The sequence below is a fragment of the Haliaeetus leucocephalus genome, unplaced genomic scaffold, assembly GCF_000737465.1.
Source record: "Haliaeetus leucocephalus isolate CR32 unplaced genomic scaffold, Haliaeetus_leucocephalus-4.0 Scaffold151, whole genome shotgun sequence".
Lineage (NCBI taxonomy): Eukaryota > Metazoa > Chordata > Aves > Accipitriformes > Accipitridae > Haliaeetus > Haliaeetus leucocephalus.
The window spans coordinates 14,962,204-14,975,116 of record NW_010972587.1 but is presented as its reverse complement, the minus strand read 5'-3'; the positions used below and the strand labels follow the sequence as shown (position 1 = coordinate 14,975,116).

Sequence of the window (12,913 nt, the reverse complement as noted above, 5' to 3'; positions counted from 1 at the left end):
TTGAGTTGGGCGCGGGAAGAAGGGAGGGGTGGAGGGAAGGTGTTCTGAGATTTCGTTTTATTTCTCATTTACCTTACTCTGGCTGATTTGTAATAAAAAGTGAGCTAATTTTACCTAAGCTGAGTCTGTTTTGCCCGTGATGGTAATTAGTGAATGATCTCTCCTGTCCTTATCTCGACCCGCAAGCTTTTTGTTATATTTTTCTCTCCCCTGTCCAGCTGAGGATGGGGGAGTGATAGAACGGCTTTGGTGGGCACCTGGCGTCCAGCCAGGGTCAACCCATCACATCTGTTTTTCTAAATACTTGTATAAATCTAAAAGAAAATTCTATAGCAATACACTCTTGCAGCTACTGACTCCAACCTGTTAGCTGTTTGGTGCATCTAGTTCTATGCACAGTACGTTATAATGGTGTAAAAGGGGTAACTAAACAAAAGAGACGTAGATGGGAACAGATACAAGGTACAGCAGCAGTAAATTTTATGTCCAATTCTTTGTAGTGGAAAGTGTCTGAGCCTTTTAACTACAGAGGCCCTGATTCTGTTATGTGTGAAGTCTCTCCTCAGTCTTATGATTTCTCTTGATTTGATTGACAGCACTGTATTTGAGTTTAAAGTGTATTTTGTCTTCAGATTTAAAGTAGCCTTCTTGCTGTCTGGGTGTATATAATATGCTTTGAATTAAGGTTGTTTCAGCTTTATATCTATTTTCAGATAAACCCACCAAACAAACATAATTACATCTGTTTTAGAGTCACATCCAGGCATTCTTTACCAATAGGTGACTTAATAAATCTTGTGATCTTTGCCTAAATTTTGACTGAGTTTTATAACCATTTTAAGCTTTAGGTGCATTTTATCAAACACCTTTGTACAGATAATTCCCTTTTATATAGGATTCCATACACTTTTGTTATTTCTGGATTCTTCCATCAAGGTAATGTTTTTCAACTTTTGAGGAAAAGAATGTGAAGTGGGAAAGAAATGATAGATTTAAAAATAACAACAAAGCAAAACAGAAAATATTAACATATTTTAAGATTAAAAATGGATATTCTCAAATGCCTTCAAAATGAAAATATGGTAAAACTGTTTTGCTACTTTCATTAGCACTAGTATCTTTTGAGTTAGCATTGTTACTTGCTTCAAACTATTTCAAACTGAAACACTTTTTTTTCTGCAGTTTGCCTACTTGTGTATTTGCCTATCATTATGGTTCCAATTTAAATTGTTTTTTGTTTTCTTTACTAGAAAGAGATACACTTGCAAAGGTTAATACAAGCAGCTCTTTTGTTTCAGGTCTCTTTTACTATTACTACATCTTCAGTGATTTAGAAAAGTTTAATGCTAAAGCAACATATAACAGAACCCTTGAATAGATGTTTCTGAATGTATAAGTTCTCTTATATCTCTAGCAAATGAATGAGGAAAAAGTCAGAAAGAAACTGATGCCTGAATTGATGCTTAAGAAATAGAATAATTGAAGAAAAATAGCCTCTGTCATGGCAACTTACAAACCGAGGGTTACATGAGGGTTGAATATTACACAATACTTCTATGAAATGTGTTCTTCCTCTTATATAATCTAGATAATTATAGCACTACTGTGAATTCTCCTAAGCCATTTCTATCTATAGTTATACCAAAAGTTTTTTTGCTGGTCTTTAAAAAATATAGTGGCTGCAAATTTTGTACAATCTTCTTTTAAGAAATGAGAGATTCTTTTAGAAATGTTGTTCCGTTTGCCATCTACACTAAAATGCTAGGATTTTTTTCTTTTTTTTTTAATTCTAATTTGTTTTAAGTAGTTTATATTATTTTTCTGAGTTATTCTTAGGCAAATGGTTTATTTTATTTTATTTTTATTTATTTTATTTTTTGCACTGGGCAATATTGTTTCTTCTGTGTTTGTCCTACTTGCCATAAGGAAATATCATTTATTTATTTTCTCACCGGTATACATATTCTCCATCAATATGTTCCATTTCATTCAGCATCTTAGCATATTGACAAGTTGGCTCTGCACATGTTGTTAACTTATTACTTCTATAACCTCTGAAAAATTCTTTGTTGATGATTACTGGCAGCTTATTAAACTGAGCAGAGCATACAATATCAGCCTGTTACTTAAAACTGAACTCAGCTCTTTTAATATTAATTAAATTGCTCTGCATCACTGATTGGGAAAGAACAATATACAAAGTATGGTAAATAAAATTGTACATATTCATACACGTTAAATAAATTCAGTTTATCAGCAGTAAAGAGCTCTCAGAATGTTGAGAGACAATTATAGAAGTAGCCTATTTGCTATCACTCTGTAATTGTAAATATTTGTTTGTTTAAATGGGAAGTTTACTTTAACCATGTTATCTTTCTATTCTGTACTCCCTGAGCACTTTTAATCATAGCAAATATTTGGACTAATAGTAGACAGCATTTAATTTTTGACTGAATTAATCACACATTTTATTCATTTCCCAGGTCTATCCAATATCCTTCAATCTGAAATTATTTAGAAGTGGGCAATACAAATCTGCTTCATCTCTTTATGCTTTGAAGGTTTCATTTAAATTGAAACATATGAAAAATACACAGGTTTTGGGTGAGTGATAGATTTTGGGCCCTCAGTAAATAAGATACTGCACAGTTCAGTGTGTTTCATGTAATCAGTAACTTTATAATTGTAAATAATACCTTAAAAACTTGGCCCCTTCTGCTTATCCAACTTCCATCTATCCTTATTTGCCTTCCCTGTCTGTTCCAGTAACAATGGCAATTTCCATTGCTTATCACTGTAGTTCTTCTGCAAAGAGCTATGCCCCTTCCTTTTTGCTGTCACTATGTATGGAGGATATTCCGTGAATCAATATGCAAAGCTACCATTCCGTCCTTCAGATTATGTCTGAAATCCATATCAAAACTATAGTCAACTGCCTATGAATAAGGACTAGCCAAGTGACTTAATTACAAGCTCTTGCATATTTACATGGTTAAAAAGTCTCTAACTAATGAAACCCTTGATGCTTTTATGTGAGCCTGCAAATTGTACACCAAGTTGATTTGTGCATCCTGGTGTTCCTACTGACAATGTCCTTCTATCCTTGCTTGCTTTGTGTGTCCAGCTGTGACATTGTACCTGCATTTAGCTGTAAGCTGCTTGGGGCAGGGGCTCGTTTATTATATACTTAGCACAATTTGTGCTATAGTTCTGTATGTTTCATATACAGAAAACTTATGCCAGGGAACCAGTATATAATCCGTTGATGCAAACTCAAGCAGACTTTAGATCACTATGTTCATGAAAAAATACCAGCATTTTTTGCATTAAATATCACTGTGGAAGAATTTCCAAATATAATGGTAGTCTTCACTTTGCCAGGAAAACATCATCCAAGGCAATGAAAGCTTCAGGAAGTAAAGCAGTGAATATTGTCTATAAATTTTAAGTTTGCTTGCTGTACTATAGACAACAAAGGTATATTAGTGCATAGGTACACTGTTATAAGTGAAAAAGATCTACCTAAAAACTCTAACACATCTTAAATAATATATAGAAATTATTTGCAACTACATTTTTTAATCCTTCCAATTTGTGTAACATGCTCTATTGCACCAGAAAAAAACCAAACCACCCCACAACATTATTTCTATCTTCAAGTAGTAGGCCACATGTACATCTACAAAGAGATACATATCTACTTCCTGGCCCTGCTCATCCAGAGGCTCAGTACTTTCCCTCTGTTAAAATAGAGTTTGGTAACTGAACTCTCTGGTAACAAGGACATTTCTGCCTTCTGGACAGTTTTTGGGTCGAGGGATCTGATTCACTTGTTAGTTATTCACTATTACCGTGAAATCCTGCCTAGGGCTTTTAAGATTTACATCAGCATTCATCTTCGTGACATCTCATGCAGGATTACACATCTGCGTTTTACAAGTGTGTTTTCAATCTCCATATTCCCAGACTGATTTTAGTTCAGTTTCACGGTAATATTTCCCCTCTTGCTCAGAAAATCACCTATATAGTGGACAGATCATTCCACTGCTTATATGGTGTGCCTTTCAAATTCCTCTTTTGAACAGACTATTTGTAATATATATCTCATTTCTGGGATATGGCATTCATTAGCATTGTCTGATAGCTTGGAGTTGTAAAGCAAAGACTGCCCCAGAATTCAGGGCAGTGCAGAGTGCCTGTAAAGCATTTCAGGATCATGTTCAGATATGACAGGAAATATCATGGCAGAATAGACAAAGCAGCAAGAAAGTATAAAATGAAAAACTGGCATTTGGCTTTGGATTCCTCTCCCAACACTATGAATTACCTATGTAGGTGGCTTAAGTTAGTCTACTCCCTTTATGCATAGCTGAGCTTTTGGTTCATTGTTACAGAACTATCTTCTGACTCTCAAGTTGCCCCCAAATAGATTTGTTTGCCTCAGACATCTACAGGAAATTTCCTCTTCTCGTGTTAGTTTTCATTCCATTTCTTATGAGATATATGCTTTCATCAAGGAAAATATTACTTGCCTTTCCTCCAGTGGGGAATTTTGATCAATAGAAAGGATGGCTGCCAGTTCTGACAATTACCATATCAGGATCTTTTTCACCCCTTAACTGAGGAGGCTGAAGATAGATCCTCTTCTTTGTCCTCAAAGCTGTTGATTCAGCATGCTGGAACATTAATCTTTCTCAGTCTCAGATCACGCCACAGCAATGGATTCTAGATAGCTGTTGTCACTAAAGTATGTCCATTCCTTATTAATATTAGTACAGAATGATCTCCAGTTTTAGTCAAGGTGCAGCTGCTTCCCATCTCTGCAGTTTATCCTCATTAGGACTAAATTTTAGTGCTCAGGTCTCCTCTAACATTTGAACCTCTGTGGATTTCTTTGTTGGTGTATACATCACTCATTATTATCCCTGGCAGAATCACAGAAGGCGCTGAGGTTGGAAGGGAACTCTGGAAGTCATCTGGTCCAACCCCCCTGTTCAAGCAGGGTCACCTAGAAGAGATTGCCCAGGACCATGTCCGGACAGCCTTTGAATTTCTCCAAGGATTGAGACTCTACAACCTTCCTGGGCAACCTGCACCAGGGCTCAGTCACCTGCATGGCAAAAAATGTTTCCTTATGTTCAAACAGAACCTCCTGTGTTTCAGGTTTTCCCCATTACCTCTTCTGTCACTGGACACCACTGAGCCTCACTCAGTCTTCTTTACACCCTCCTTTCAGCTATTTGTACACGTTGATGAGATCCCCCATGAGCCTTCTCTTGTCTAGGCTAAACAGTCTCAGCCTTTCCTCATAGGAGAGATGCTCCACTCTCTTAATCATCTTAGGGACTCTCTCCAGTAGCTCTGGATCTCTCTTGTACTGGGGAGCCCAGAACTGGGCAGTGTACTGGCAGGTGTGGCCTCACCAGTGGTGAACCGCAGGGAAAGTCACCTCCCTCGACCTGCTGGCAACACTCCTCCTCGGGCAGCCCAGGACATCGTTAGCTTTTCTGCTGCAAGGACACGTTGCTGGCGTATGTTCAGATATGACAGTATATGTTTAACTGTAATGACTATGTTCAAGTATGAGAGAGACATTCCTCTTTTCTCAAAACAGTGAGTGATCATCTGTGATTGAGTCCGTGTTTTGGTGTTCTTCTCTGGCAGGTTACTGTGCCAAACTTCTCCCCATTGTGGCATTTGAATTTCACCACCTGTCTTTCCAAAGACAAATATTTTGGGAGTCAAAGCTGGACTTCACAGGGAACTCTGTGATAATAGTACCAGGTCAACTCAATAGTCTTGAGATTTATTCCTGTCAGTAAGTGACCAATCCAAAGGAAATGCCATATCCACTCAAATGCCAAAGAGGACAATAGGCTGCATCAAAGCCTTTTTCAAGATTGCTGATGTCAAGCCTTTTTCAGTAATCAGAACTATAGCTATCAGCGACTTTTCTGAGAACTGTTTTAATTCCCAGAAATTTCTGAGCTGCACCTTAAGCTCTGCACGTACCTCTGCGGTTGCACTATGTCCTTGCGGAGTTGTCCAGTGTTAAAGTCAATTGCAGTTACTGGAAAACTCTTGTAGATATTGTTTGAGTAAAGGATTCTGAAACCATCTCTAAGTAAATCTGAATATGTAGTCTTCTTGTTCAGAATAAGTCTATGAATGTTCATCTGGATTGCTTCTGAAAATAGAAAGATTAGAAATTGTTTTGAGATATGTTTTTCATATGTATATTCTCTTACTGACTTCCTTCTCCTCTCCGTTATACTGTTAGTACACCTGATGTGCTGGAGGTAAATGACATTGGGCATGCTCTACTTTATACATCCATGTACTAAGTGTGAAGAAAGGTAAAAAGTGAGTGTTCCTGTTATGGGCATAACAAAGAGTTTTTAGGCTCAACTGGTAGGACGTATATACACTTACTGTGTTCTCACATCCCATCTCAGGATCTCTGATTACTTCTAAATATTCTGTCATTGCATCGCTGTAACACTGGTGCATTCTGATATGACTAATAAATAATGAATCACTATTTTATTTCAAAGTTAATTGTTTTGTGTTTCTTTAAAGTCTTTCCACCATAGCAAGCATGACAATGGTGCATTTGGATAAAATATAGAAAAAAAAATTCAAGCAGGAAAACCTTTAACATGTGCCCACAAATAAAACCCACTCAAAATCTAATTTACTATCAAAAATGGAGATGGGCCAGAGATTCAGTGAGATCCAGTAGTGCTTTAGCTAGTGCTAATGCTATTGTATGGAAAGGCATTCTGTTCAGATTTTTCAGTAACAGTCAGCAGTATAAAATACTAAGAAAAGTAGCTTGTTAAGAGAGGTAGTTTGGTTTTCAGTATTGTGAATTTTGTTTGAGCAAAAGGCCATTCACAAAGAATTTTGTGTCACAGAAATCTGCAAAATCAGGTTCACAGACATGTAAGGTAGAATTGAAACGATCTGAACATAGGCATCTAACGCTGTTGGAGGTGCCTTAGGGTATCCAAGACATCTGTATGGGGCAGATACGATGCAGATCAAATGTGACCATCAACTGGAACATCAGCTGGAGGCCAGGTGGGATATCCTAGGGCATCTCTCACCATGCAACTGAATTGACCTTCTAGGGTATGATAGAGTTTCAGATTAAAACACCGAAGTGTAGATGTCCACAAGTAAACTTGCTGACTCTGCTGAAAAGCTATGTTCCACTGACGGTATTGACTAGATTTTCACTGCCTATAATAGAGTTTAGAAATTTTACACAAATGCAGGCTTGTTAATTGGGAGTTGTATTACACCCCTACTATATTTTCTTACATAGTTATTAATTTTCATCGTAGAACTGACAGCATTTTTGTTGTTATCTTGAATAATTAAAAAAAAAATTATGGTAGTATTTGTTCTTGCCCATTCAATGTTTTTTATGTGTAGATAAAATAGAGGGGAAAAAAGAAATACTTCTTTTCTAAATGTATTCTTTTCAAAAGGATTTATTGGTATTTTAATTTGCATTTTAAATGTCATAATATTTTTTTTTCTAGACGGAAAAAGGGAGTGCGCTACATGAAGCAGCCCTATTTGGAAAAGTGGAGGTAGTACGCATTTTACTTGAAACAGGTAAATCTGATTTACAGAAAACACTGAACAAATATACTTAATATTCCTAATCTGGTGTATGCCTCCTCAAGTTTTGATTATACAAATTACAGTTATCTTTCTCAGCCTTTGCAAATCTAATCACGTATACCTCTCCTTTAAAATAGTGTTCTTTTAGAATAAGAAATTACTATACACAGAGAACAAAAGGGATGTTTTCACTAAGACTCAGAAATTCCATATATGACTCAGTGTATGCCACTGTATTCTGAAAATAAATGTATTCTGAGGACAAAATGGCTATATAAAATTTTACTATTCACTCTGAAAGACAGCCAAGAATATTCTTTGATCTAGAGGCCAGAAGACTCATGTTCACATTTATTTCCTTCACTTAGCTATTCCTAACAAACATACCACCCTGCTTGCTCCTTCATTTCCTGGATAAACTTTGAGTGCCTGTGAAGAAAGGGGAAGGCACTGTGTCTCCGAGAATTGCATTTGTCCTGAAAGGACAAGAGAACAGGGATATAGATAGAGTCCCTACAAACCCGTCTACTACATAAAAGTTTCAGAATTGTTGCAGGTAAATTACTCATCTAAACAACTGTCTTCTCACATAAATGAGAAGACCAATGAAAATGAAAATACTAGAAATTATTTCTCTGAGATATGTGAACTTCCATTACACTGAGGGATTTCATTGATCTTTATTGTCAGTGCTTGTGGGGTTATATATTGCAAAAGAAAGTATGTCTTACTCACAGCTCCTCGTCTGAATCTCAGCTAGTGCATACCTGACCTAACATCTGTTTTCAGGAAAAAAGGTCTGTCCAAGATGCTTTCCTGTTTGGATGAATAAGAAGGAGGAAGAAAGGGATCTTCACCTGCCCTGAAAAAGACAGGGCCTTTTTATATTAATTCATCTAACAGAGGAAGGACTGGAGAACATCACACAAAGATAGGAAGCCCTTAGACCACAGATGAAGAATACCTCTTACAGACAGTACACATTACAGCCTCTGCCAGCATACAATTGTACGACAGTGGAGCAGAATCTTCCCTGTGAAATCCTTCAACCCCAAATGCTCTGCACTTCTGCAACACTCCCCACCTTCTGCCTTTTTTATCTAACAATCCCCTTTTCCCTAGTTCTGCTTTAAAAAAGACTCAGAAGATGTTATAAGTAGCTACTGCAAAGGGAAGATGTAAGTTGGTGTGCCTGGCCTCTGAAAATCAGCTGCCACTGCTTCCAGAATGTCCTTATAAATCCTGCTTCCTCTGATTTCCTCTATTCAGTGTCCCGAGAAGAATCTCATTCTGTTTATTAGGACCTTTCGTGCCTTTACTTTTTATGAAAGTACATCTAAACTAAAACCAACTGCATAAGGCAAACATTTCCAGTGCAGCCCCTACAAGACAAAGGTGGAGAGTCATGTACAACAGGTTCTCTGAGACCTATCCAGGATAAGCCTCAAACGTATTTATGGTTACGTTCACGGTTCGAGCCAAACAATTACTTTGTCAACAGTCTGAGCAGTCTGTGAGGAAATGCTCTGGCTGTTCACAGAGCCCTTATGCTACATATGGGTATTTCAGTCTACTCAGAGCATGAATTTCAAACATGTTGACATGAAGCACAAAACTTCTAAGGTTAATAACTTTTCCAGTATTGCTCCCAGAACACATACTGGTACTGTTGACTAGAAAATCACCAATGAATCAGAGCAGTTTGGGGGGAATTAGAATCCAGGAATGTACGAAAAACATTCAGAGAATTTCTTGATTTTATAAAATATTATTTTCAGGATGCCTGTTTCTTAGGAACAGTCTGTTAAAATAATCCCAAGTTTGGTTTAAGAAGCTTACTTTATATCCCCATGAGTTACAGAAACATAAAACCAATCCATGTCAGCATGTGAATTTTAGGCTACTCAAGCTTTAAACAGAAATGGATGCTGTACTTCAGCTAGAACACAGCTGTTAATCTGCTACAGTTGTAAAACCGCTTGCATTCAATTTGCCAGATAATTGAGTCTGATATACCACATTTATAATCCGAAGTACTTGGGGTTAAAAATTCCACCACAGATAATTTTCTTTTTCAGGAATTGATACCAACATAAAGGACAGTTTGGGTAGAACCGTTTTAGATATTCTTAAAGAGCATCCATCTCAGCAGTCACTCCAAATTGCGGCTCTACTTCAGGGTAAGTCAAGTCGTATTCAGTTATACATTTGTTAGAGACAAATCAGAATAGCATGGAGGAATATTAAGATACATAGTAATTTCTACTCTTTAAATATTTCATTATATAAAAGAGTAGTCTTTTGAATTAAAAAGACAAAATTCTTGTTTGCTAGATACACAAAAATAAGTGGTTGAATATCTGAGTTTCAGACTAAACCCTTTCTTCTTTTCGGACAATAGCCATTAGCATGGTGTGTCACTTATAGTTACTCTTTGTACATTCTTCGTTATGAAATAACATATTGTAATATTTCACTGCAGTTCCATTAAATTGTGATGGTAAACTACAATTGAAATTGCTTGATTTGTTCATAAATAACAACTATGACTGAAAGATGATGACAGATTTTTCAAACATTTCATTGCATTTTTCTCATTTTCCTTAAATTTAAAAAAAAATTAAACCAGGCAGTAATTCTTGTCATTATAGCAGAAATAATATAATTTTGTTGTACATATGTTTGTTCTCATTCCTCATCTTACTTTCATGGTGTAAGACTGATGGAACTCCATTGTTTACTTCAATTTTTTACTCTAGAAGATGGCAGTAAAGTGATGAAACATTAGCTAGTATGTAACTCAGTGTTAAATATCATTCCTTCTCTTCTATGGAATTTGTTCCCTGCATTTTCAGATTAGTTTTTCATTAACTGTGTTTGACAGAGGAGTTCCCTGCGGGTACCATTACTGCATCTCCACCTGTGTTGATTATTCCCATCTTTAAATAAGGCATTTTAATCAGTTTGGTGTTGGTTCTACATATGAATTAGCTTATGCTTCAGTCTCCCGCATAACTCTATGTCATAAGAACATTTCCTAGAGAAAATGAGGTCATGTGGCCACATTGTGTCCTTTAGGTTTTCTTTCTGAATAACTTCCAAACTTGTTAGCCAGCTTCAGTAAAGTTTTCCAGTGAGATGATGGACTGAAGATACAAAGCTCCTGTAAGTATAAGAAAAATTTTGCAGGCTGGAGGAGAGGTGTTCTCTTAAGTAGCAGATTCGTGTTATAGCTGAACTGAATTAGCAGCTTGCCTTGAGGTCTCCCTCTCTCCCTCCTTCCTATTTTCTTTTTCCCTTTCTCCCATTCCCCCCCTTCTTCCTCCCCTACTTCCAGCTACACAGTTCTCTTTCATATTCCCTGCTTACAGGAGACTGCAAAGTGATCTGATTCAGTTTGCGAACCAGTAATATATAAAATATGTAATTTATTGTATTACTTATATTTAATAGTATGTAACAATAATAAAAATAAGATTATAATTATATAAATATACATTTGCTTGTTTTAATGAACTTGCCTCCTATGTGATTCAGGTCCCAGAGTTAGCTCTATCCCAGGTAACTGGCAGAAATGTGCATCAAAAAGTGGGGAGGAAGATATGGGTGAGGGGAGTCGGACTTCCCCCTATCAGCAGAAGGGAGTTCCTAATTTGACTCAGACTGTATGGCGAAACCTTGACCTTTATGTCCTCACTGAGCTGCAGCGTGAACATACCACTATGCAGAGGAAAAGAGGATTAATATCATACTTAAACTTCTTCAGTGGCAGGAAAAGGGTCAGTCAGAGCTTACACTTTGTTAGACACCCAAATCAATCATCCTTCAGATATTAATCTAAGATTCATTGTAATGTCCATTCACCAACTAAACTAATTTTCATTTTAGTATCTCTGTATTGTTTCATTTTTCTCCTTAGTGTGATAACCTTGCAGTCTGAACCCCATTGATGAACAAATTTTCTTCAAAGTACCCTTGCTCTATGAAAAATAGAGCACCCAAACCCCTCTCAAGGGTTTGTCATGTTGATGGATCAGTACTTGCCCTTAGTTTTTACCACAAAAAGGAAATATATCAATTTCAAGGCTTTTTGGTGCTTCAACATGCAATCTTTTTCACATGTGTGCCTTGAAAATATAAAGATGACTGCTTAGTAGTTTCAGCTCATATTAGTATGATGAAACTGTGCTTGTAATGAGCAGCTGTATAATTTTGCTCTGTCTGCCTTATAGTTAGAAGTGATGGGCAAGGACAAAAAATGTTTACAGAAATGTCATTCTGAGTCTTAAGAAAACCTGAGGAGTCCCTTCAGAGCTCCCTTGTGAAACCAGCTGAGATTCTTCTTCATCAGCAGAGGGTTCACTGAAGTTTTAACCATCAAAGATAAAGTTTGAACTGTGAGCTGAAGTTGAAAAATAAAATCAGGAGTGACAGGATTCAGTACTAGCACTGCTGATGATACAGTAGACCTACTCTCTTCTAAAAAGCCAGCTGAGTATACTCTTCACTGAAGTGTGAGCATTTATCCTGTTGTAGCTGAAAAATCAGTGAAGCACTGGGATTTTGGGAAACCCGAATGTACTGTAATTGAGTTCGACTTTAGTGGGTAATGAATTCCATGCAAAGAAAGGGCAATTGCTGAGAGAGAGTCAGTGGCTTCCAAATACATTCCTGGTAAAGCTGCTATCTTCAAATGGTTGTCTAGAGGAGCTTACATGTCGCCTTCATGTAGACTCACAGGAAAAAGAAAGTACATTAATGGTGTCAGACAATTACCGACCACATTTTCTAAGTTTCTTCCTAATTTTTTTCTTTATGCAGACACAATGGCATTGAATTGATTCTTTCACCTTGTTGCCAGGGTAGAGTAAGATTTTATCACCTAGCATTCTCATTAATTTTTACCATTTCCTCCTTGCATTGTTATGAGTGTTTTTGCGCAGTTTATAGTACTAACATAGCATAATATTTGTCCCTGCCACAAGTCATTAGCTTTCAAAATATAAAACAAAGACTGAAGGATATATTTAAATAGACTGGCAGAACTAGACAAGGAAATAACGTGACCGGTATTACTGGTGGGCCTGATAGGTAGTGTTCTGTCCTATACGCAGAGGGGTAATGGAGTTGTAAGAAAAGTTTTGAAAGAAAATGACTTGGTTTTGAGGATATTTATGAGAAACTTCTTTGAAGGTGAAGAAAGTAATTTCTGTCTTTAGAAGCAGTTCATGGAGGCAGTAATACTAAATGTGTTCAGCTGATACCAAAATCTACAGGA

General features: G+C 36.8%; 1 protein-coding gene across 1 annotated transcript in view; it reads left to right on the top strand.

Annotated features, from left to right (window-relative positions):
- Window positions 1-12,913, top strand: part of ANKS1B (ankyrin repeat and sterile alpha motif domain containing 1B) — a 425,224-nt gene that overhangs the window by 63,339 nt on the left and 348,972 nt on the right. The window contains 2 exon segments of the mRNA XM_010561984.1: window positions 7,551-7,626; window positions 9,714-9,815. Coding sequence (XP_010560286.1) covers window positions 7,551-7,626; window positions 9,714-9,815 — 178 coding nt within the window.